The 25660-nt window shown below is 35.6% G+C and overlaps 6 protein-coding genes across 6 annotated transcripts; all 6 read right to left on the bottom strand.

Annotated features, from left to right (window-relative positions):
* Positions 1-1042: 1042 nt before the first annotated feature.
* Tsp_03097 (hypothetical protein) lies at positions 1043-1430 on the bottom strand. The gene is made up of 2 exons (XM_003379388.1): positions 1264-1430; positions 1043-1217 (listed from the first exon to the last, which is right to left on the bottom strand). Exons 1-2 carry the CDS (start codon positions 1428-1430, stop codon positions 1043-1045), a joined length of 342 nt encoding a protein of 113 aa, XP_003379436.1.
* A 1307-nt stretch (positions 1431-2737) lies between these two features.
* Tsp_03096 (putative FERM, RhoGEF and pleckstrin domain-containing protein 2) lies at positions 2738-3592 on the bottom strand. The gene is made up of 4 exons (XM_003379387.1): positions 3458-3592; positions 3121-3246; positions 2905-3065; positions 2738-2840 (listed from the first exon to the last, which is right to left on the bottom strand). The coding sequence occupies exons 1-4, from the start codon at positions 3590-3592 to the stop codon at positions 2738-2740; spliced, it is 525 nt and encodes a 174-aa protein (XP_003379435.1).
* A 117-nt stretch (positions 3593-3709) lies between these two features.
* Positions 3710-5713, bottom strand: Tsp_03095 (FYVE, RhoGEF and PH domain-containing protein 3). The gene is made up of 10 exons (XM_003379386.1): positions 5659-5713; positions 5450-5627; positions 5247-5403; positions 5063-5150; positions 4877-4945; positions 4649-4699; positions 4528-4586; positions 4271-4411; positions 3903-4183; positions 3710-3818 (listed from the first exon to the last, which is right to left on the bottom strand). The coding sequence occupies exons 1-10, from the start codon at positions 5711-5713 to the stop codon at positions 3710-3712; spliced, it is 1188 nt and encodes a 395-aa protein (XP_003379434.1).
* Positions 5714-8603: 2890 nt separating this feature from the next.
* Positions 8604-11537, bottom strand: Tsp_03094 (hypothetical protein). Its single transcript, XM_003379385.1, has 2 exons — positions 11361-11537; positions 8604-9680 (listed from the first exon to the last, which is right to left on the bottom strand). The coding sequence occupies exons 1-2, from the start codon at positions 11535-11537 to the stop codon at positions 8604-8606; spliced, it is 1254 nt and encodes a 417-aa protein (XP_003379433.1).
* Positions 11538-15165: 3628 nt separating this feature from the next.
* Positions 15166-15513, bottom strand: Tsp_03093 (conserved hypothetical protein). Its single transcript, XM_003379384.1, has one exon. It carries the CDS (start codon positions 15511-15513, stop codon positions 15166-15168), a length of 348 nt encoding a protein of 115 aa, XP_003379432.1.
* A 6243-nt stretch (positions 15514-21756) lies between these two features.
* Tsp_03092 (hypothetical protein) lies at positions 21757-22437 on the bottom strand. The gene is made up of 2 exons (XM_003379383.1): positions 22226-22437; positions 21757-21955 (listed from the first exon to the last, which is right to left on the bottom strand). The coding sequence occupies exons 1-2, from the start codon at positions 22435-22437 to the stop codon at positions 21757-21759; spliced, it is 411 nt and encodes a 136-aa protein (XP_003379431.1).
* Positions 22438-25660: the final 3223 nt, after the last annotated feature.

The following is a 25660-nucleotide window of genomic DNA, read 5'->3' as shown; positions in this document are numbered from 1 at the left end:
AAACCTTCCAGACCTTTTAATTTTTTCGGAATTTACCCTTATTACCAAAAAAAAGCGAATTTGTGTGTCAAAAGGCTGTTTTAGAATATCGAAAAAACAACAGAGGCTATAGCCTTGCTTTTTGAAAATCGAGAAAAATTTAAGTTGTCGAGAAAAATGTTCTCACTTGATAAGAAAAAAATAAATTTCTCACTACAACCCGGGTCGCACGTTGTATAATGGTGTATGCGGTGAGATATTACAAAAAAAGTTGAGTGATGATGTGACTTTAGTGGGACCCAGGGTATAAGAAAATAAATACGCTCTCTTGATAATATGGAATATAATTACATTCTGAGAATATTTATACAAAAATTACGTCTTATATCCTCCAAGCAATGTTCGTGATTGTTATAGCATTTGTACCTGAAATTCATTTGTGTAATACAGAAAGATACAAATTAAAAAATTTTAATTGCGCAATTTCATTGATTGCAGGCAATATAGTCATAAGAATTAATTGAAATGAACGGAATGAATTACCGTTTTTATGTAGAATTCAATTTTTTCTTTCTATAGATGACAAGTTTATAAACAAGAAGTTTTGTCAGTTATCTCATTAAATAATTGATTCAGAATAATGCATGCTTTTTGTATATTATCATTTTGCAATGTTGTTTATGAAAATGGAGAAATTATTTTATAATACATTTGATTTCCCTGGAGGCACGCCTATTGTTTTACTGAGCTTATATGCAAATATGTCGAATGATTAGATTATATACTAACCATGGACGCATTAGTTTCTTATGAAATATTAATTTATTTCATTTTTACCATTTGAAATTAATCATTTTGACAATGTACGAAATTTGAAATTCATTTGCCTAATGTTGATTTCATTATGGTGAACTAAGCGAAAATAGAATGAAACAGTGACAATTTTGGTATCATTGAGATGCGCAATGTGTAATTAAGATCGTGAACAGCATGGAATTGAATGAAATGATTGTTTTTTCGTTGATAGCAAACGTACCGAAGGTGTACTGTACACTCTCAGGTATTAATAAATATTGACAGTCATAGCTGAGGAAATTCGTTTCTTCAGGTCGATTGCGTGAAATATCGTAACAGGAAGACAATAATTGCAAGCTGTTATGCTCTTTTCAAACCGTACTGAAACAACGTGTTTTGAATGTATTGTAAATGGATCGATAATGAAGGTAAAGTAAGTTCCCCTGGATAATGAAATATTGTACATGACTGTGCAATTTGAACAAATACTTCACGGAAATTTTGTTCTTGCTTCCTTTACCAACGTGAAAGCATGTTTGTTTGTGTTTTAACAGGGTTTCAAATTGGTTGCTCTCCTGTGTATTGAGATTCGCTTGTGCCAATGTTCGAGGCCATTTTCCCGCAAATTCAGTGTAGTTTTTCTTGAAGTTCTGCATCACACTATAATGTGTCGATATGAAAACCGAAACTGTAAGTCCGTAAATTTCTTCCTCCCCCTCTCCTCCCATCAAAACAACGATGGTTGTGATTTGTAATGAGAGGTGCTCAAAAAATCTTTGATAAGGTGAAATTTGACAAACGCAAAGTGGATGCCTAAAGTTTTCATTCTGCAGATGTTCACCATTTGCACATTAGCTAACTGTAAGCCCACTTTGATTTTCCTGCCTACAACTGTTGTGAGAAAATTTGGAAAATTTACCATACTATTTACAACCATCAAAACGAACACAAATTTTGAGAAGAGTTAACGGACATTATGCTTATATTGTATTGTCAGTTGAAGTTTCTGCATTATCCGCCAAAAATGTATAAATAACTTATTTGAATTTTGGTTTGTGAGTTGTGCGCTTTTCGAAGAAATCTCTGTTCCGATGTCAAAAGTTCTGACATCAAATGGTCATTCGTCAGAATGACGTGCATCACTAATTATAGTGAATTTTGTTCGACAAAATGGTAGAACGTCCTGCATATGAAATTCATTTTGATATATCTAATTGGGAGTGAAACAGCAAAACAACAATACATCTATTTCAATTTTGATTTGTTTTGTTTATTCACAGAATGCACAAAAAGTGCCTACTTACTTCTCTGCAATAACCGCGATGCAAGCACAAATCAAATCAAATTCAAATAACAAAAGCTTTCATTTTATTATTATTATTATTATTATTATTATTGAAAACGCCATTCTAATATTCATATTTCAGAATGTATTCATATTATTTACATACCGTACATATAATTACAGGAGAAATATAATGTGCATGTAGATTTGATGAAAACTTTCAGTATTGTGATTGCGAAATGAAAGAAAAATTCCAAACCGCTTGAAATTTAAATGTACGTACACTTCGTAAGTGTTATGCTTAAATTTGCAGCCGTTTTCATGTATGGTATTTCTGTGAAAATTACCGTGAGTAGGTGAAATGCTGTAGCAAAATGTTTCAATTCAATTTGCTTAATAAAAGTAGGAGAACTATAAATGAAGAGAGAATTTTGATACGACAAAAAACCAACACCTTCAACGTATTTTAATTCTGCCAAAGCTGTGCAGAAGAAGTTCCTTCGTATTTGGAATGTCAGTGCCTTAGGCATGCAAAGAAACGACTAAGTCAGAGAGAGTCACGAACGACTTTTAACAGTAATCACCATGGAGTGAAATTAATGACAACGAACAAAGCAAAAAAGCGATAATAAAAAAGAAAAACAGTTAATACTACTTAATCTTTGTGAAAGGGATAATTTATTGATCACTAGTGCATAATACCTGGTCGAGATTTTTACAAATGGGACTTTCGCCGGATGGAATTTCAGCTTTAGAAGCGAGATCCAATACGGCCATCCACCTTAACGATGAAATCAACACGTGATCACAGAATCGAACAATGCGGAAAAAACGAATCAACTCACTTCGCCATCTCTTCCTGTGTGGCGCAGCGAAAAACGTAGGACCTGTTCTTGTGCTCCACAACAAACTGATTCCATTCAGAAAGTCCATTGGATTCTTGCCTCGAGTCTAACAGACTGACTTTGATCCCAGGCAGAGGCATTGACGCCACAGGCGCTTTATCCTGAATAAACGGGCTGAAAAGCTGCTGTCTCACTTTTTCACTCGATTAGTATTACTTTTTCATCCGCATAACGATACAAAAGAAAATCATTTTTCAATCGAAAAAAAGATTTGGTCCATGGACGTTTCAACGATCGCATTTCCAAATAACCTTCCAACATGTTATCATTCGCCGGGACAAGCTGATAATAAATAAATAAATGAATTAATTAATTAATTAATTAATTAAATTCAACTAAAAAACAAGCTCCGCGATACATTCAGAAGAGACAAGAAAACACACCATAAATAATACATTCTCACATATAAATACAAAAATAATGAATTACAGGATTGTTTTTTTACCCTTAAAACAGTTTAACTGAAGAAAGAAAATGCTGGAAAAATATTTACCCACATGCTACTAGTGCTGCTGTTGTTTTGTGCATCTCTATGTTGGCGTTGTGTTGCACTGTCGTCCGCGCGAAGAGCTTCAAAGCACGCACTGCATATGCGCTTTTCCTTTCCAACTTCGTGTGCAAGCGGCATTTTATTCGTCGAACAGCATTTCTTGCAGACAATCTTTGAACGCAAAACAAACACAGCGTCAAAATACGCTAATGCGAAAATTAATACTTTTCGCCGTCGTTTGCCTCAATTCTTTCTTTACCTTTCGACATGCCTGGCAAGTGTATTCCCGACGAAATATGCTAAAAGTGCTGGTGCACAATGAACACGTCTTCCTCGGCAGGCGGTCGTCCAGTTTGGAGAATTTCTGAATTGAACAACAATTCTCAATTATTTAAATAAATCAAAACTGCAAAAAATACAGTAGACAGTCAAAAATGCAATTGAAAACTTTTCAACAACACGCACCCGACCGGACATTCTGAACGACTGACGCTGAGCAGCTAGCTCTCGTATTGTAGACCAGAGTGATTCCATCCATTCGGCTTTCTCTTTGAACGTACCAGCGCAAAAGGCGATCACTTTCCGTTTCGTTCTCACGTAAAATGTGTTTTCAATATCCAAGTAGTCACCCTCGAGCACAGTCATGCCGGAAATTTCAAGCAACGATCGCAGCTTGTACTTGTGAATCGGAACCTTGCGCTCAGAGCACACCAAAAGCATATCGTTCAACTAAAGCAAAAAAATGAAACGTTCAAAAATGGTTGAACAAAACATAACAGCAAAAATATTCAAACGTGTATATCCGACCAAAAAAACGTGTCGAGTCTGTTGTTCATCGGACTTCGAAGACAGTTTCAACAGTCGACCCTGTTTGATCAACTCTCGACTTGGGCTGACCAATTCAATCACCTGGCACCCAAGCTGCTCTTGCAACTCTACCAGATCTTTATATTTGTCCTAAAAAGAATGCTGAATTTTATTTCTGAAACACTGTTGCACACACACAGAACAGCGCATCAGTGCGCATATTAATTATATCTCTATCCATCGTCTATCTCTCTCCGCACGCATACCAATTTGCGCATGATCTCGTTAGCGTGACTTGCTGCACTCTTTACCAACTCAAGCGCTTCTGCAAATTACAATCCGCCAGCTTATTATGCAAAATTAGTAAAAAAAAAATAAAACGTATACTTTCGGTATCTTGTCGGTCGCAATGATTTTCCGGTAAATGCTTCAGATATTCTGAAACAGAATCTCATTATGCAAAAAATAAAATTCACAATTCATTCAAAAGTCGTAAAAATCAGGCAATGTTGTAGAATAAATTTTGAAAAATGAATCAAATCACTGACACAAGATAACAATAATCACAATTTTTATTAAAAAATTTAACTCCAATATACGTTCACATTCAATCACTGTGATGTGTATCGCTGATCAACCCAACTAGCGTGTTTTTACGTATGTCACAGTTTTGCATTAAGAGAACTGCAACTTGTTCATCAAATAAAAACATTCCCATACAAAAAATAAATTATTATCAAATTTCATAAATTAGAATAAAATAAGAACAGAAAACAGATAACTCTGCAGAATGTTTGTTACCTTGCATAAGAAGATGATACCGCATCACTCGCTGTACGGGGCCTATAATGTGACTAACCAAAGACAAATTCTCGCACTCAGGCATACGCTAAAAAACACATTCTCATTCTTTACATTCTTTAAATTAAAAAATAACGCAATAAACTAAATGAATAAAAATACGATATTAACAATGAAAAATCACCTCCACTTCATCGACTATTTGTGCAAATTTGCCTCCCTTTTTGTACAACTCTTCGAACACTTTCGTCGCCCGCTTGTAATTGTTGATGTATTCGCTGTACATTTTCAAAAACGGTGCCTGCTGGCATACAACATCGCTGATTTTTTGCTCTCTGGGCCTGGAAAAAAAATTTTTTTTTTCAATTTTAATTCACCATATCAAACAACACCACCAACGACAGATTCCAATTCACCATTCTCGCAGGCGATTTTGCAGTTGCGGTAAAAAATGCTGCTTGTGAAAAGCGTAAATAGATTCCAAATTGGCAAACAGAGCTCTGCTCTTCTGAACCGGTATGAGCCGACCGTTGGAATTTTCTTGTTCGATACGCTTTTTGAACGTCTTCAAAAAAAACAATACTTTTAAAAATAACGTAATAAACAGTCTTGGAAAATGGAAATTTTGCAAAATTGTCCTCGTGTCCCCATTCCATTGGGCAATTTATTCACATGAATCAAATAACAAATACAATTTTACAAAAATTCCACCCACGGCAAACACCAAAGAAAAAAAAGAAAGACAGACAAAAACAAAATTTTTCATTAAATGAAAACTCCTATTTATTTTTCAAAAGGCGTTCCAAAAAGGGATTTTCCCACGGTTTTTTTCTCACACTAAATTATCCGCTTTCAATGTATCTAAAATAATAAGTGTTTACAACAACAACAACAATTCAGCGTTTCATCTCAGATTCGCTTGATTGAAAATTGAAATAAGTTTCTTTTTCGATCTTCTCATTTTTTGAAAACAGTTTAAATTTTTTACCAAAATTCAAATTTCGTTCTTTTTCATGCTTCACGGCACGCTGGACGAAAATAATAAAATAAAAAGTGAACCGATGGAACGGAATTCTGTTTGTTGTTCTGTGGGCGTGTGAGAAAGCCAACACATGCATCAATTGATTCAGTACCAACCAGTGCAGGCGGGCACTTCTCTACCCTTATCTATCATCTATCTATCTATCTATCTATCTATCTATCTATCTATCTATTTAATAGGTCAAGCTCAGTCAGAGCACAAATTTCCAGAGACCACTGCTGAATATAATCAAACAAATCGAAAGTTCAAATTTATTAAGTAAAGTGGAAATTAAACACTGCCCCCCCCCCTCTGCTAGTATAACTATTAAAAATCACGATTCGTTTTCTTCTTTTCAGTTTCGAATGACAGATGACTAGAGAAATCGATACAATTACAACAAAATTCAATTAAAACAAAAAAAATCCAAAAAAAACAAAACCCTTCCACTATAGCTATTCTGACATAGCAGCATTTCCATGACAATTTTTTGTCCACGAAATCAACTTTTCCTCAATCAAATCAAATCAAATCAATTTTGCAGTTGAATATTTTAAAAATCTCTTCTGAAAATCTTGTTTGGCGAATGCCTTGAAAGCAAATTTTCCATTGGAATTAAAATTGCTCTTTAATACGCAAACCAAAAACAAGGATAATTTGCGACATTTAGAAAGCGGCAAGGTAATTACAACGAGGTCCAGTTGTTTATTGTATATGTGTATATGTATTATATGTGGCACAGACATGTCAATGCAACCACCAGTTGAGTGAGATTCCAAGCAACGTTGTTGCTCAGTTCACAGTTGTGAAGCATCAGCATGAAATAAAATTTCATTTCTGTGTCGACAAGACAAATTTACAACACCGCAGCATGACTGATGACTCACAACAAGAACACGCCAACAATGCAGATGTGATCAAAAATTCCACAATCAATTTTCAGCACAGATGACTCGTTTTACAAACCCGGTATGTTTCACAGCAATTTCACCAAATAGCAACAAGACAAAGACAGGGCAGAAATTTCATATGACGATAAGATAACATTCAAATGGTACGCGCATAATTCTGCATAACAATAAATTATAAACAAAAATAAGCTGCAAAATGGAGAAACACACAAAATCTACAGTAAATAATGAGGACAAATGAAAGTGATTTCAAATTGGTACTGCATTCTCGTGTACTCTCCAATAAATAGAATAAGATCAACGACGACGACGACGACGACGACGATGATATAGCATAATTTAAAAGAGAAACGATACAAACAAAGAACACGTCAGTATGAGCAACAACGACAAAAAGAAAAATGTTCGATTGAGCATGCAAAAGGATAATTAAACGATCGTCTGGTCTGGGTCTGGGAAAAATTGAACGCACTAGTCATAATTGGAAAACTCATCTGAGACATATGAATGCCATTTTTGAGGCTAAATAAGAAAAAACGTAAAAAAAAGAAGAAAACTAACCACATTCGCAATCGCTTCAAATCAGATCGATGATCGACGTACGGTCAGTGTATCATCGCAAAGGGTGAAAATTTCGAACAAATAAAAAAAGAAATGAAATTTAAAAAATATGAAAAAAAAACATACACTTTATAATTCGATCAACTGACAGTGAAAAAAAGTTCTGATTCAGTGTAGCTTTTGTTGAACGGAACTTTTCAAGTATTATTTAAAAAGAAGACAATTTACCAATTAAGAAAGAAAAGAACTTCACTGCTTTATTTAAGAAATAAGAATAATCGTGTATATTCCTCCAACTGACAGTTCAAGTAAAAACGCTCAGTCAGAGAAAAACACTCCACATGGACAATAAACGCTAATAGTATTATAGTACATTATTATAGGATGTGTTTTTTATTTTCCTCCCTTAATTTTTGAAATTTGATTTTTTTATTCGAAGAAAAGAAAATATCTTCCAATTGTCACTGTTCCGCGGAAAACGTGATCAAAAAATGCTGCAGGCTAGTGTATTGTAATGCTAATGCGATGACTCAGCGGAGTACAACGACAACAGATGGAAAGAGCAGAGCTAGCGCTGAAGCGGCTACTGTTGACGATGACGATGCTGCTTCTTGTGAGAAGTAGACAAACAGTTCAAGAATAAATTTGCAAAAGCAATTCATCCATGTCACACAGCGATGGATGTTCTTTTGTTGTCGAAAAAATGAAAATTTTTACAATAATCGCAAAAAGAATAAGTGGCCTGCTGTTATTATTCGCTTTAGCATTGCAGTGAAATAGATAATATGTTTCCATCAACGATTGCAAGTTATTATCGAATTGCTAATGGGCCGGAATGATTTGATCAAATCGCTTGTGCAAAGTAAATTTTGAAAATTTACATTTGCCTTTCATAGAAGAAGCGAGAGGAAAAATCGCCGTGATCAACCACAAACGCGTGCATGAAAAGCGACAGAAGAATACGGTAATGTGAAGAATAAAATTAAAATAAATTCTCAAGAAATATTTGCAAAAAGGAAATATAATTAATTAATTATACCGAGTGCAATCAAGCAAGTGTGAAAGGAAAATGGTCAGCTCTTACCTCGACCAAGAGAATCAGCTTGCCGACGTAACGACGCTCCGTGTCGACCAACTCTTGAGCAGCGTAAAAGGCTTTGTCAGGCGCTCCTTCGGCCAACGGTTCGTCACTGTTCGGACTGGGCAAGCCGAGTTTGGCCGGCGACAGTTGGAGGTGGCCGTCGTCGTCGTCATCGTCCTCGCCGCCGCTTTCCTCCGAATCCACTGACCCGTCATCTTCCAACTTCAAACGAACCTTGCCACCAGGACCCTCGTAGTGGACCACCGCCCGTACGGTGCTTTTCGTCTCGTCCCCTTTCTGCTTGGTCACCTGACGGCAACGAATCACACTGCGACTCTGGACGGTCTGTATGCGAGTGACGGTGCCGTCGGCGTTGCGGATGATTCGGACGGTGGTTTCCAGAGGGGACGGTGAACTGCGCACGCAACGCAACTGAGGGAACAAGTTGGCAAAGCGCTCCTTTTCCACGTTCAACAGCTGCTGGAATATGATCGCCGCTGGCGAGTCGACGCCGGCCAGCTGGGCAGGGTCCAAAAACGGCATCGTCAAATCGCCGTTGCTTTCCCTGGGCTGATGCTTCTCCAACTCTTTGGCCAAATCGGCCAAATCCAAGCTGGCCAAATCCTTGCCGCCGGTATTCAACGTCACCTCACGACTGCTGTGCCTGGTCGACGTGACCCGCGACGTGACGTTGTAGGTTTTCTTCGAGCTGACCGTCTGCGTCGATGGATTCTGGCCCTGCGCCGTCGTCGAACTGCTGGTGTCGGTGTTCACCGTCCTTGTCGACGACGACATGGTCGACGTCGAATATACGGCGGCGTCGGCTGAACCACTCCCGTCCGGTTGCAGGAACGCCAAAGCGCAGCCAATGTTCCTCAAATCCAACAAACTCGCCACGGCCGCGTCCTGTAGCAGAGGCGCCGCGAGCGGTCGATCAATGCTGGCCGTGGACGACTTTTGCCACGAAAAGCCGGCTCGCTTCTGCTCGTCTGAGTCGTCCATCTGCCGCTGCCAGAAGCTCGCAATTAGCTTCCCTCGGACAGCCTGAAAACGCCCCAAACGCGCGTTCAACCACTTCTGACTTGTCGTCGCCTACAGTTCGATCGTCAACGCTCGGCTCGAGACTGAAATCTGAAATGAATAAAAATTGCAAAACTACTTTGGCCGGTTGCGTTTCGCTTTCATTCATTCATTCATTATTCTTATTCTTATTCTCATTATTATTATTAGTGTCTCCTTCTTTCCAACGCTTGCATCGATCGACAGACAAGCATGAACAAAAAAAAATAAACACACACAAATACCAAACACGTAAATCGCTTGTAGTGATAACAGTGAAAAATTTGAATATAAAAAAAATGGAAAAAGCAAACGATGATGAACGTTTCAAAAATTAGCTGGCATAAGCTGACTCGTCAACCAGTTTTGAATAAAATCTCGACAATAAAAAAAAGAACCAATAAAATAAAAAAGAAGCTATACAAAGATACATACATACATCAGCAGCAACAGCAACAGCTACATCAATGTGCAGAAGAGAAAAAGTTCAAAAAAAAAGAATACTAGTACTAGTAAACGTAGTAGTTAAATAACGATTGGTGAGAATAATTTTCGATTCGCCAAGGTGAATGTGACCAATTCGAAGCGGTGTTAAAGTGTACACTGACGCAGACAAAACAAGGACAGCTAAAAGCATGCGTCAGCGTTCAGTCATTTCTGTATGTATTCATCAAGCAAACATCGAACAAAACGTCTCTTACGGAAGGAAATCCGCACCGCCCACTCTCAAGCTAGCCGTGCAAGTTTTCATTGAACATGTGAAGCGTAAAAGCTGCAACATGAAAAAAAATGGTGAAGTTCTCAAAAAGAAATCAAATAATACGAAGCTACATAATAAGCTACAAAAAATAACTAGCTATATGCAAACTGGCACTGCCATACATTATCATCACCAATGACTTCTGTTTAAGCTGTCTTATTGAAAAAGCATTAACAGAACAATTACTCTTTACACGTGTAATTTTGTTGTAATGTTGAAATTTATTTTTCTACATTGCAACTTTTTCCATCTCTTCGCTCCAGTGCTCCGCGTTTGAATCCCATGCCCGTGAACGACAGAAACAGGCCAATGCATTATTTTTTGAAAAGACAACAAGTTTACGCTTCTACGTAGCCGCAAGCACAACCACCACCACCACCACTACAAGCCGAAATTTCACCAAAACCCCAACCTAATATACAGCAGCGATGAACAGCAAAACACCAGCAACAACATTTTCCACGTCACCGTATACACAAAACAGAAATTAAAAAAAACCAAACAAACAAACAGGGAAAATAAAAAACAAATGCTTACGTGAATTCTGAACAGCAGGTGTTTTTGTAAATTCTTAAAAAAATATAATATGAAAAGAAAGAAAATGGAACAATAATGGGCAGGGGTAGAAGAAAACTAATAGCCTCTGTGAATAGAGAAAAAAAGCTACAACATTTCAGAATAAACAAAAAGTCAAGCTCCCATCGCAAACAGCTTACACAACAAATGATTTATTTCTGCTTCCGAACTGTTTTCTTTCGATAAATTTTCTCTCGTCCACTGCAACTCTAACACAGTTCACTTTTTGCAAAACATGCTTCATAAATTATATATAAACAAATGGAATAGTAACAGTAATAAATCAAAGCATGAAAAATAGCTTATGGAAGTAAAATCATTAACCTAACCAGTTGGACAACAAATACTTCGATATGTGATAAATAACGATGCTTAATTCTGCCTGATAGCATGCATAATCGAATATGATAGCCTGATTCAACCCCTTTTTCATAAATAACTGCAACTGAACCAATACCAACAGAACAAACAAGAGCGAATTCATTAAAGACCGAGAATATATACATATTTACATAATCATTCTGCTACCCTGTTTCAAGTTCAAGTGGAACAATGGCACGTTGAATAAAATCTCTAAGAAAACAAGTTGCTGCTTGCTATTTTGCTCAGCAGGCAATTTTTCCTCCTTTTTTCAACAGACGAAAGCTCAAACAACGAGCTTTCAAGATTCATTTTTTCTTTTTTACATGTGCGAGCTGCATTGCAACAAAACATCCACATTCATCCGTGCAAATTCAAAATAATTACACACAACAAAACAATGGAGATATGAAGATAAAAAAAGAGAACATCACAAATAACGGAGAGATTTTCAAGTTACACGGCGTCAATCAACCGAGACAACCGACCGAAGCTTGAACACGAAACGTCGTGACGTCACAGAGCGTAAAACAACGCCAATTAGCTCGAAACTGCAATAATTGCCGGCGTTGTGGAGAATAGCGATGATCATCACAACACAGCAGAGCAGCAGCAACCGGCCGGATGATCATCCACCATCCATAATATATTTTTTTTATTTGCTAAAATTGAATTTCAATTTCCACTCCAATAAGCTTACCGTTGCCTAAAGCAGATCTTCTTATCTGCGATGCATGGGGACAGATTACCAACGATTAACAGCAGTTCAACAAAACGCATGACAAAGGCAAAAATATTCAAACGTACAACCGCACAACAACAAAAAATACATAGAAAAGTTCTGATCACTCAAACTAAATGAAAAAAAGTTATAAACTACATAAAGTCATTTTTTCTAATTAAATGAAAAGCTTCAGATGAATAATAAATGAATAATAGTTGAATAAGTGAAATCTTTCAATCATCTTTCCAACTGAGGTGTTGTAAAATTATGAAAACAATCATCTACACATGTGTCTTCGTAATTTTGCTTAGAAAATAAAATACAAATCACATCACAATTACGAGTCATTTTACCATTTAAAAAATCAAAAATATTCACCAACTACTCAATAAATTGAATTCAACAAGTATTTGCGCACAATTTTGCACAAAAATGGCAAAATTGAAATAGCTCGAGAAGGGCAGCAGCAATAAATAAAAAAAGAAGAAAAAGAGAAAATGGCCTTTCAAAGCAGAAGATGTCAGTTGAACTGAGGCAATTTGGTGAAAATTGAATAAAACAAGTGCAAATTGTGATGTAGCAGTGTGTTTGCATTGGGAACAATAATGAAAACTGTCCCCTGATCAAATAAGTTCAACAGCAGCAGCAGAGATGATGTAGGCAAAGGATTTGAACAACGGCGCCCCAGGAAATGGTCAAATGAAAAATAAATTTTCAAACGAAATGAGCTAAGCCCGTTGCTTGTTTTCTGACAGAATCTTCAATCTGCTTGACTGCTTCGCTTGAATCGGAAGATCAACAGAAAGCAACTAAATTATGCAAAATTCTAAAACGGCAAAACAATTGATCTGAGCAAAGAAAAAGTCTGACAATTTCCAAGCAAATGAAAATGATGGACGATCTTAATCTATAAATGCAGTGAAAATAATCAGACTACAAATAAGGTTAATATTTTGCCAAATTACAACAAAATTCAACGAACAGCTATTTTGATTCGATAAGCTGCTAAGATTGAAAAACGTAATTATTTATTTTATCAGATCATCTTTTGACAGCAGATAAGAAATAATCTGTAAAGCATTAAAAAATTACTTTGTAACAATCAATCAATCATTGTCTGCCGCAATTAGCCATGACGAAGCTCGTACAAAAGGCAACTAGCTGAAAGTTGTTCAGAAAAAACTGATCAACGTTAAATAAAAATCTGTTCACTGTACCGAACATCAAAATCGTCTCTAACCCATACCCACAGCAGACATGCTTGACGCATGAAAAGGCATCAAGCTTTTGATAAACAATGAACGCTTGACTGAATTCACGCTTGAACGCGCCAACACACACTACCACAAGTCGGATCGTTCCATTCTAGAAAATGGTTGATATCTTTGCAGAAAGCAGAAAAGCCCAGCTTAATGCTCTCGTACAAGCGATAATTTTATCGCTATCTGACAACACTGATTAGTGCATCAATCACTAAGTTGAAGCGCTGTGCTGCTGTTTAGAAAATCCAAACAAGCTAATGTGTCGGTTAAAACACGCTCAACGTTGACGCCCCCAATTTGACGTTTTCCCAAAACTTAACCATTGTGACGACAGCTAACTAGCTAGCCGTCTGTCGTAGCTCAAACAACTGAACAAATTGCTCCCTTCCCCGTTCTCCTCCCATGAATGGAAAAAAATTACAAACAAAATCTACACTCCAGATCAGTCGTTTTTTTTCTTCAAAACTCTGGAAATTTTCGTGAAATAAAAAGAAAACAATCACACACATTCTTCTGCAAACAATTTCAGTTTGCGTCTAAGCTTCCTGCAATGTACATCACAATATAATACTAATCTTTAAGTATTAATACAAAAAAGATCATATATTTCTTTTATAATCTGCCAATCTGCAAACACTAAGACCCATACCGCTCCCCATTTATTATCTTTCTTTGACCACTTGAAACTAATCCTTATAATTAATTGTTTTCGTGTGAAAGAGATACTGAAAATTTGAAATTCGCCATATAAAATATTCACTTGACTGACACAAATTGTTATTTACAAGAAGAAAAAGCTGTTTTTTATTAAATTTAAAAACCTATGCAATGAATGAATAATATACAAAAAGGGGGAGATATGAATCTCGCAAAAAAGAAGCATCCTTATTACAACTACAAGTAAAACGCTTACAATTTTACAAACATGCAAAAAGGAGAACGTACCACATTACTGACTAGGTGAATAATGGAATTTCACAAACTTCTCTGATAGCTCATTTCAAAAATGCTGAACACTTCTAGACATTCGCACATTTGTTAGTGGAAAAAAACAAGACCCCTCATCAATAAAACTTTAAACTTCAAAAAATAAAAAAATTAAATCATGAATTAATGCGCATAAAGATAACCGCAGTTCAAACGCGTGCTTTCATATTTGATGCATTGGATCGGAAAAATGTGCAGTGAAGAAGAATGAATATTCATTCTTTCCTGTTAATATTTTTCGGCTAAACATAGCTGCTGCAGCTAGCTGATATAGCTATGCAGTAAAAATTTGACGAATCTCGAAGAGATGGATTGATCAGATTACAATCACTTGGAAATCATCATGCTATGCTGTTGTCTGCGCTGTCGAAAGAAAATGACGCCACTCGGCTGCAAATGAAGATTGTGAAGATATATATATATATATATATATATATATATATGTATGTATATGTATATTGACCACTAATATATATATATATATATATATATATACAGGCCATTGACAAACTAGTAACAAAAGAGAAGAGAAACAAAACAGCGAGAGCAAAAAAAACCCCTCAACATGTACAGTTTCGAAAAAAAATTCAGAAAATAAAAGAAAAGCAAAACCGAAAAGTTACTGATAAAATTAACAGAAAAAAATTCAGCAGACCTGCTTTTCTTTTATCCATAAGTTGAGATGAAAACGGTCGTTGGCAACAGGCCAATCGGCGTTAGGCAGGCTGAGTGAGCATTTCTGCAAAACTTTCTCTCTCTCTCTTATTGTTCGTTCTGTTCGACTTATACGAACTGATTTCATCATTCAAAGTAAATAGCAGCTTTTTTCTTTTCCAATGGCATCTCACCAACTGCTTCGCTTATTTCGCGCATTTTTTTCTCACTGACCCCCAATCGTGGAAAAACGATGACGTGCCATTGGTATGGAATGTGACGCGTCAAACAACGTTTGACAACACGTTCCATGCTGCAGTTTTCAATCAGTTTGTCGCCATCAAGACCGCACAGCAACGCATCAAGCAGTCCAACTAACTTTCCCATACCACTTTTATTTATGTATTTAGATATTCTTTTCATCCACTCTTTCACAAATGAGTGACAAATGTTCCGTTGATTCAGTTGCTCATGATAACAGTCTTGTCTTCCCATGTCATTTGAATTAATCGTAACAATCGCTACTTGAAATATGCAAATTCAATAACAGCAGCAACAACAACAACAAAAACAGTATCCCATCCCACTAAAACAAACGAATATTCAGTACAATTAAGTTTGTCACGTTAAAATTGTACCTCAGACTGCTAATATTATAGCTTTTTTGAAAGGTAACATCTTCCTTTTTGCACACTTGTTTTCTTTTTATTTTTTTCATAGCAGTGCAAAATAGCAAGGATGCTGCGATTCAAAGTCGCCTGAAAAATAAAATATGATTAAAACTTAACTGCTGAACATCGTCACTAAAAACATTTCAAACTGTACATTTACAGTGTCTAAAAATAAACAAAAGCTAGTTACAATTAATGAAATGCTAATAACGAAATACGCCTGAATTTGAAAATCAATTTTGCCAATTTTACAAGTCGCCAATTGATGAATTAAAATAATGTCCATTTATTGAAAACCATTTAAAACTTTCAAAAGTGCAAAGTGGAGAATTGGAACACTTAAAAATAAATACCGACGTACAATTGAGGTAAAGAAGTTCAAAGTAAGATATTAAAATTTTACTACCATCATAAATAACCTTAAAACAAATAAATTAGTCTTCAGTAATTGATTGAAAGGCATTTAAATGAAAAATAAATAAAGCGTTTCAATAGTACAATCTGAATAAACTGCTCTGACTGTTTCTGCTCGATCGCGATCGTTCAGTTCAGCTATATTCAACTTGAAACAAAGTCAATCATAAAGTGCAGCTATTTCACAAATAATTTAACTTCATCCAAAAATTTCAAACCATGCACCTGTCAGTGGAAAACAATTTCGCACAAAAATTACTCATTATAAATAATACTTTTGAAAAACCATTACTAAGAATTTTCAAAAAATTTACCAAAGTAAACTCTCTGTTCAAAATCGCCAGATTTCTGCTTATTTTTTGCACTTACATTTATACTTGTGTCTGATCAACGCTCACTGAGCAAAACATCACAATAAGCATGGTAATAAAATCGTATTACTGTACTAGAAAATTTGACTGTTAAGTATTAAAAAGGAATCATCTGAGTATCTGGGTTGAATGAATAAAGTGCAAAACCATTCAACAGACACAGCATAAAGAAACCCTAGCAGCAGTCAGTTATTCATTCATTTAAATTCACTTTATGCAAAAGATCAGCTGACTTTTATAAAGCAAAACAGGCAAGAAAATGAAATCAATAATACTTGCTTTGCCTTGGATCAATTGAAAGCTACTTTTCATGAAAATCTTGCAACTGAAATGTAGATTTATTTCAACCATGATTATTGCCACTAATATCTAATTGAAAACTTTGATCAGATCAAAGTTGCTGATGCCAAAAAATATTAATCAAGTTAGCAAAATCAAAAAACACAAATATATGCTTCACCGCGAAGATAATTTTTCTGTTTTACTAAGCTGCAATGATTTTTGTCAGTCGGCTATTACTAATTGTTGTTATATTGAGGTTAACACTGTATTTCATCGATTACCTCAAAAGTGAAGATAAAATTTTAGAAACTTTACGTTTCAGATTCGTATTATTGGTAAAGTTTACAAGACGCGTGGAAAAACTTTATTCTCTTCACATTTCTTATTGATAATTAAAAAGGAAATTTTGAAAAAATCAAAAAATTAAACATATAAACATTAAACATAAAATAACTTCAAAAAACAAATATAAATGTTAGAAAAATCACCCAGAAGCATAAATTAATTAATTAACAACACAGCTCATATTTGCATTTATCGATACATCTCGCATGACACTAGACACCGCTAACAAGCAAATCAAGTCAATACATATACATACAATAGGATACATCAATACATATACATACTAATATAATACATATGTATATATATACATATATATATATGTACAAATTCGCTTTGTTGTTGGATTAGCAACGGTGTACAAATAGATAATAGCAGCCAATGATAAGACAGAACAGCATATTTAATTGTCACACGTTTCCCAGGCCAATATCAGTTTGAAATATTTGTTATAAATAGTGTCAAATGTGCCGTGAGTTTTCAGTGACATCCAATTAGCAATTATTACGCTCTGACAAACAGTCTCACGCATCATAGTTGAAAGTGCATTACAGGGAAGAAATTTACCTCTGACTTCAGAGATTCAGAAAAAGAAATTGAAAGAAAAATCATAACAACTACAAATCCAAACTCTCTAATTTACGAAAAAACCGAGATTGCATCAGTGAAAAAGTTTCATGGAAAACTTCAATACAATCAAACAGAAAATTAGCATATCAGAAAAATACAGTTAATCAAAGGAAATCAAAACAATCATAAAAAATAATCAACTGCAAAAAAGATTTGTGGGAAAGTTTTCAAAGTGATGAATGATGATTGCATTTGATTGTTTCGCTGACGCTATACGTGCCCAACTAGCTTGGAGGCCAGCTTTGATAAGTTGCTCCAAAACTAATTCTTTCAAAACTAACTTCAAAGTGTTCAGCAACATCATCACATAATATACACTGGGGTTTGATTTTGACGTGAAACCCTCGCAACGCAGCTGCCTCTCTCTCTCTCTCAACTGCGCAACAGACCAATAATGATGCTATAAAGAATAAAGCAGCGCACGCAAATGCAACGTATCCGCCAGCTCATTTTGCACCATTCGATTTCCAACATTCTCCAAGTAGTTCGTTTTTAATCTCCATTCAGCGAAGACGTTTGCCGCCACACCCTACTTCCAACCATTCATTTAGTGTACAACAAGCCAAACTTCAGTTTACACTACCAGAACAGGTGAGTAAATTTCCTTTTTCACAGTAATGTTTAAAATTATCAGCAGTTAATCATGTTGATCATGTGAATACTTTGCCCTTTTCATTCCACTTATCACAGGCAATTGTTAACGTACGTATCCTTTTTTTTCTATTCGTTTTTCTTTTCAACTGGAATATAATAAACAAATATATATATATATATATATATATATATATATATATATATCAATATGGGAATACAATAATTTTTGGATATGCAAAGTGGAAGCTGTTAGAAACTAGAAACAAATTCAAGGCACAAAGAGTTACAGCATTCAAAATGTAAAATGTGTAAATTATACAACAAACAAACGCAGTTTTGCACAGTCAATCACAGGCTATTTTTTTTTGAAATTCATCCAAACTGAAGGAAATACTAGATACATCCAGTGCAGGTTTGCTCATCCACTTCTATACATTGTTAACAGTAACATTTCAATCTTTGCAGTGCAATTGCTACTTTTTATTATTAATTTTACAACAAAATTGTAAACAGTGCAAAATAATAAAGAAGCACATTTGTAAGTGATTACAAATGTTATCCACACAGTATCCTGTCCTGTTTCAATTTCACTCATCGTGTACTGTTCATTCTGCATGTTAACACTGCTGCGTATCAGTCTGTTGAGAAAGATGCACAAGCAAACATGAAAACAAAAGCGCACAAATTGCAAAGATGAAGCCAGTTTGAGCGCCACTCGTATGTGCAGCAGTATTAGTAGTGCTATTAATCAAATCAACTAACTATTCCACCAGGCGAACTCTTTCTTGCTTATACAAAGTTGAACAAGAAGATAATTCAATTTATCAATTCAAGGCTGCAAAAAGTGCAACCAATGCATGCGAAATCAGGAATAGCAGACAACAAATGAACAGCAAATTACAAAGTATCCAAGTTGTGCGAAATGAAAACTACGCTTCCGGTCAACACGGCAAATTTAACATTCATTAACTGGCTAGCTAACTCGCTTCTCTTTCACAAATGTGCTGCGCACAAGAAGCCCGACTATTATCAATTGTAACTCGTCTGATGCTGATGAAATGTGCATTTGCATTTATTTGCTTAAGATAAGCATTTATTTAAGAACGGCAATTAATCGAATATTGTGAATCTAGGGTGATGTTCGCCTGAAGGATAAAATTTCATTTTCATTGTTTAGTTTTCCTCTTAAAGTTAATCTGCAAAAGACTTTTTCATGAGCCTAACCACAAATTTATTCGCTAATTTTAAATATACATTATAAAGAAAAAGGCTTTCCAAACCTTTTCCAACAACCTCAACACTTTCAGTTTGCCGTGTAAGAACACAGTGACATTCAAATCGTTTGACCATAGGATCCATAGGAAATTTTCAACCAGAAGTTCACTACTAATAAATAGTTGAAGTCATTTTCCCTGCTGCGGCAGCTGCTCCAAGAAAATAAATTACATACATACGGCTGCGCAGTAAACAGCGGTGCAATAAATTGTGCATACGCAATTTTCAAGACAAAAAGCTCACAATTGTGCACTGCAATAAACTCTGATAAAAATCGCAGAAAAATCATGAAAAGTTTTGACGACAGCTTTTACGTTGCTTTCTCTACAGGACTATTTTTTTCTGTGAATTTTTTCAATTTTTCCAAATAGCCTCAAATGTTGGATTTTTTGCAAATGCTGTTAAAATTAAACTACGCGGAACCAAATTTTCAAAATATCCACTTTCTACTTGCTTTGTGAATTCACTTTAAACTATAGAATAGTGAATTTGTGTTCTACAATTTTCAAAATTTAAACATTGTCAATTCCTTCAATCATCAGAAAAGACAGAGGAGATGAGGCTTGATAAAAGGAAAAGTTCAGTGTAAAGTTTTAAAATTTCATTCTTCATTAAAAAAATTAGTGGTCCACTTAAAGATAACAGTACTATTGACTAGCAAACAACAGGAAAGCACAAATTCAACCCCATTTTGCTTACTATTTTCAAATATAAGAACAAACAGGGAGAAATTTAAATAACATCTCTGCAAATGGATCTCTTACATACAAAAAAAATGTACACACGGAAGTGAAAGAGCTGAAAAAATGTGAAAACAGAGAGAAAAGAAATCAATCAACCGGGTTTAGCTAGCTGCCAAAAAACCACACCCTACCTACACGTCACCAAAAGTTAGCGGAGCTTTATTACGTTGGTACTGAGCTGCAACGCTTGACCATATATGTATTGAATTTTGGAAAGCTTTTTTTTGAAATTTTCATGTTTCTGAGGCATTATCCTCTGCACATCATTATTCGAAGCCTCTGCCAATTTTCCTCATCCAAGTGATACTTCATCATAAGCCAAAAACAAAATAAACCATATCTCCATTTCAACCAACAGAATATGATATAATTTTTATATCAATGTATAGGAAAAACAAAAAATAAATAGAATTATCTCAAAACATGGGTGACGGACGCATTTTATCATAGCATCAGTATTCAGCATGTAGAAAAAAGAAGTAAGTGTGATCAACCACTGGTTGCAGCTAAATATGAACAATGTCTCATCAATTATCTTATGGGAACAGCTTTAAAAACGCCTGCTGGCAATCGATCTCGGCAAACAAACGTTCGCACTCTTCAACACCAACACTCAGGACATACTCGTTTGTACTTCCGCTTCCGTAAGAGCAGAATAAGAAACAATTCAGGCAATATCCACTCCCTAGTTGACCAACCTTTTCTCTTTTCTTTTATAAAGATAAATTGAAATTCCCCTGCATTGTGTTCGTGTGCAACAATTCCCATTTGTAGCAACAAGAAATATAAACGTAAAAATTCATGTTCAATCATCACAAAATCGTCAAAGCGGATGATATTCATTCATCTTTTGTTGCATGTTTCGATAACGTAATTTTTGGAACTAATCTGAACACTGAAAACTCCTGTTGGAATTGAAAGGGAAAAAATGGAAAATAACAAACGGGGATCACATAAAATTAAACAACGACCTAGAGACCCCAAGTGTAAAGCGGTGCTCGAGTGATAAATTGCCTATCCTCTCATGAGTACTGGTGATTATTTTTGCTTGACTGCTGAAAATACTTTCCTCACCCGAATGTGAATTTCTCAGCTTCAAAAATACATACACATGCTCTCTGCCAATTTCTCATTAATTGCAACAATTCTATTAAGTGCTTTCTTTTGCAGATTGAAAAGAATACCAAAAGTCGGATTGAAACCAATGTAAATTTATGCGAATCCAATAAATTGCATAACGACAAAAATTTGACAAACAGTAGAAAGGTTATTGTAATGTTGCTATTGATCTGAGACGTCACAAAAGCAAACATTAAACATATATATATACACATAGCATAGAACAAACAATAATTATGCTTGTTGATTGATGTACATCTATCGACTGTTAAATTCTATTCACTTTGAGTCCATTCACAATAATAAATAATAAAAATAGTCTGTCTGTGTCTGATAAATGTAAAAATCTGTCGAGTTTGGTGTGCGTGAACGTGAACAGAATAAGCAATCTGCGGCAACAGTAGTAGTAACAGTAGCAAGCAAGTAATTTCTAGTCTGCTCCAAAATATCTGCTGAAAGTGGAGTTTCCGTCTCTCTTTTCTTGCTTAGCCTTCTGAAAAAACCCCCCATTAAAACGTGATGAAACTGAATTCAAGCAAATTCAGAAAATAAGCAACAATATCACTAAATGTACAGCAGAAAAACATTCGCAAAAAACAAAAATATGCTGAACAGAGAGAAGTGTTAACAATATGCACAACAAGAGCAGGGCAATTGCGCAGTTCAGCAAAGACGACTAGAAATTTTCTTTCCGTTGAAAAATTCCATTCTTCAAATTTGCACCATCTTCAAGTCTGTTCGGTCAGTTCGACTGCTCCAAAACATGCAACCTTCCCAAGCGGGCAGTTCACGTCGCTTCAATCTGAGCAAATGCGCCAAATTGGTACGAATAATTTCACTGCTGGGATTCGAATGCAAAATAAACTGCCACGCGTTTATTTGCAAAATTTGCAATAACAGGCAACGGAATAGCAGAAATTCATTACAATTAGCAGTGGAGATTTGTGGAGCAATGAAATAAAAATTCCATTTCATTATTCAACGCGAAGTAGATTCGCTCACATTTGGGCAAATTTTCGGCTTGCATCAATCGATCGATACAACTGCATCCCTGAAAATGAGCCTGAGCAAAAAAAGGTGGTGGAAAAAAGTGAGCCCTGAGCAAACTGATAATAAATATGAATCGTTGTTTTTGTCCCTCTTGAAATAAAAAAATAGTCGTCACAAATAAGTTTTGCTTTACTCGGACGCGTCAAAGTGGAGAAGCACTTATGCTTTTTGAACGATGCAAAACGTCGTCTCTCCTCCGTTCAGTGAATTAGCCGGCAAATTTACCAACCGGCATTTAGAATGATTAAACCAAGTGTAAAAGTAATTCAAATATTTGGATTCAATAATTCAATTGTCTCCAGCATGGAACAGACAGACAGAACCATGAACACAAACAAGAGAGAGTTCGAACATTCGACAGCAGACAAGTCTTCTTGCATCGTGCACCAAGTCTGCTGCTGCTGTTGTTGATGTCCGTCATTCACAAAAAAGCTGCTGTCAATTTGATTTCACCATTGCGCAGTGCTTGTTTAAGCTCAACAGACGAATAAAGTAAAGTAGCCGTAAAAACACGTTAGACGTCAAAAAGAGGTAAAGACAAGCCGACCGACTACTACTAGTGTGACTCTAGTGAAAGCCAAAAGCAATTGATTCGAAATCACAATAGTTGCTCATATTGACCATTCACATTGCGCTGGAATAAATTTAATTTTTTTCTTGATCGCCTGTTGCATTTCAATCATAAATTTGAAACGTTCCATTAGAACTTTTAATTTCGTCACTTCGTTCCGTTCACCTCGTCCTTTGACCAAAATCACTAGCCGTACATTGTTACGAACGCCACATCTGTTTGAAAGGAAAAATCCAAACAAAATCGGCAGCTAAGGCTCGCCGGCTAGCTAAAACTCCCTCTCTCCATCTCTCATCGGCATGCTGCTACATTGTGCATACGTAAATCTGGCTTCGGGTTACAAATAAGTTCCAATAAAGACCTCGACGACTTGCTGTCTAAACTGGTGATCTGAGCTTTAATCAAAAATCAATCTCAACACAAAGCGTGCATCCACATCCACATCCACTGGCACGTTGTGGCAACTAGAATGAACAATAAATAATTTTTCACGACTGCTAAAGTTTTACAACATCAACTAACCAACTAGCTAACGACGGCTGGAAAACACAAATTACAACAAATGCAGGCAATCGAAAAGGAAAAGTACAAATTCATCGGTTTACAGAACAAAATTCAAATTTTCAAAACCCATAGAAACCTGCATAATTTGAAGTTTTCACCAACTTGAAAATAAGGCGAGCGCATTTTAGGAAAGTTGAAATTTGACAAACTTCACGAACATGCATAACACGAACACGAACACGAACAAAAACACATTTCGAGAAATAGTCGAGGAATTTCATACCTATCTCTCTGCATGCACTAAACTTTGCACAAACGCAAAAATATAAATAACTGAAGGAAAAATGCTTTTGCAATTTTTACCAAGTTGGTTATTGTCAAAGGATACGACATTATATCAAGACAATTGCTGCTTATCGTTATTTGCTGTTTTTGAATTTGTTTACAACAAATTTAATTCCACCATTTTTCATTACGTTCATCATCATGATCATCATCATCATCATCATCATTAATGCTACAACATTAAGAAAATAAAAAGGAAATTGAAACAATTCATTCTCGTAGATGTCACGTCGAAGAAGAGCATAATTAAATTTCATTCGAAATTGGTACAGCAAAAACAAAAAGAAAATAAAATAAATAAATAACGACGGCAACTCCTTCCACACTGTTTTGTTAATTATTTATGCGTTTCCTTTCTTCCAAATGCTAATTAAAAAGCCTCGTATTTAAATAAATAAATAAATAAATATGCTGAAAACAGAAATTACACGTTGAGAGAAACAAGCAAGTTGATGTGAACACAAACACGCGAACATCCCAAGTCAACATAGCAGTTGGTTGTTTGCCAATTAAGAAATCCTAATGAAATACTCTTCAATTAAAAAGAGCTAATGAATTTGTCAGCGCTTGAAATTGAGAAAAAATATTTACAATAAAATATTGTTGTTGTCATGAGAAATGCATGCAGAAAAAAAAATGCAAGAATCATTACGTTTTACCACAATTTTTGATAAATAAAATAATGAGAATGCGAAAATATATTTGACATATTCACCATAGCGTGATGACAAATTTAAAAAATATCAAAAAATACATAACTCAATATTTCCACCAAAATCATTCCAATGTTGAATATTTAATCTTTCTAAAAGTCAATTTTGTTTGAAAAAAATATTCTCTACAAACAATTTCATTTATCAAAAAAAATTATCTCCACTTTCCAAATGGTAAATGAAAATGATAAAACATATTTTCAATTCGTTCAAAAGTTCAAAAGTTTCGAATGAAGCTCATCTGATGAAGCTTCAGGCTGCTCAGGCTCAGGTTATATAACTTCGACGAGTGCAAAAAAATCCTCTTCCCGAAAATGCGCCACTTTTCTTTTTTACCTTGCATATTACCTCGCAAGTTTACAACTGGGTTTCGATTTTCCCTGGGGGCAAAGGGAAATAAGAATAAATAAGAAATAATTTTCGAGATGCTTCAGTGTTGTAGTGATGCGAATGAATACAGACTGCACGAATGACGAACGGATGTTGAAGTAAATGAAAAAAGAGAAGAAAGAAAAAAAACAACGATTTGCTGCAAACGAGTACGAAAAATAATTGATTTTCCTGAACGCAACAGCAAAGTTGATTGGTTCTGTTCCTTCCGCTTCACCTTCGAAACCTTGTTGGCGGTGTTGGAAATGCAACTCAGGGCAAGTTCAGGCTTGCATCTCGACGGGGCGTCAAAATGTTTGCACTTCATTAACTGCCGACTCGGATTGGTCAACGGCAATAAACTTTGAAACTCAATAACTCAAGCTGAATCTTCTGCATTTGACGGCGCAACTCTCCGAGGTCTGTTTCATTAGCGGATCCTTGCGATTGCTCAATTCATGAAAAAAAAACAACGTCAAAATGCTCGAACGTGCACCAACTACAACCTAACAGTAACATCTCCACTACCCTGTCACACACTGTTGGTTGCTATTGTTACCGATGCTCTGCGTTCAAGCAGCAAACACACATGCGCAAAGCAAAGTTACGCGGATCGCCGACCTAACAAAATACCACGAAACAACAC

The sequence above is a fragment of the Trichinella spiralis genome, assembly GCF_000181795.1.
Source record: "Trichinella spiralis strain ISS 195 chromosome Unknown Scfld2, whole genome shotgun sequence".
Classification (NCBI taxonomy): Eukaryota; Metazoa; Nematoda; class Enoplea; order Trichinellida; family Trichinellidae; genus Trichinella; species Trichinella spiralis.
This window is presented reverse-complemented; position numbering and strand designations above follow the sequence as displayed.

Bases quoted from the DNA above. Each gene is read 5' to 3' on its own strand.
- Tsp_03097 (XM_003379388.1), bottom strand. From the start codon at position 1,430: ATGCAGAACTTCAAGAAAAACTACACTGAATTTGCGGGAAAATGGCCT. The intron at 1,218-1,263 runs GTATTTGTTCAA...TTCATTATCCAG, and splicing joins AAGAACAAAATTTCCGTGAA to GGGAACTTACTTTACCTTCA.
- Tsp_03096 (XM_003379387.1), bottom strand. From the start codon at position 3,592: ATGCCGCTTGCACACGAAGTTGGAAAGGAAAAGCGCATATGCAGTGCG. The intron at 3,247-3,457 runs GTAAATATTTTT...ATTTATTATCAG, and splicing joins GCAGCACTAGTAGCATGTGG to CTTGTCCCGGCGAATGATAA. The intron at 3,066-3,120 runs GTAATACTAATC...CCGTTTATTCAG, and splicing joins ATCGTTATGCGGATGAAAAA to GATAAAGCGCCTGTGGCGTC.
- Tsp_03095 (XM_003379386.1), bottom strand. From the start codon at position 5,713: ATGGGGACACGAGGACAATTTTGCAAAATTTCCATTTTCCAAGACTGT. The intron at 4,946-5,062 runs GTAACAAACATT...AACAAGTTGCAG, and splicing joins GTATCATCTTCTTATGCAAG to TTCTCTTAATGCAAAACTGT. The intron at 4,412-4,527 runs GTATGCGTGCGG...CATTCTTTTTAG, and splicing joins ACGAGATCATGCGCAAATTG to GACAAATATAAAGATCTGGT.
- Tsp_03094 (XM_003379385.1), bottom strand. From the start codon at position 11,537: ATGTATATATTCTCGGTCTTTAATGAATTCGCTCTTGTTTGTTCTGTT. The intron at 9,681-11,360 runs GTTAGGTTAATG...GGGCGTTTTCAG, and splicing joins AAGTATTTGTTGTCCAACTG to GCTGTCCGAGGGAAGCTAAT.
- Tsp_03093 (XM_003379384.1), bottom strand. From the start codon at position 15,513: ATGGGAAGACAAGACTGTTATCATGAGCAACTGAATCAACGGAACATT.
- Tsp_03092 (XM_003379383.1), bottom strand. From the start codon at position 22,437: ATGAAATGGAATTTTTATTTCATTGCTCCACAAATCTCCACTGCTAAT. The intron at 21,956-22,225 runs GTTTTGGAGCAG...GGGTTTTTTCAG, and splicing joins CCCGCTTGGGAAGGTTGCAT to AAGGCTAAGCAAGAAAAGAG.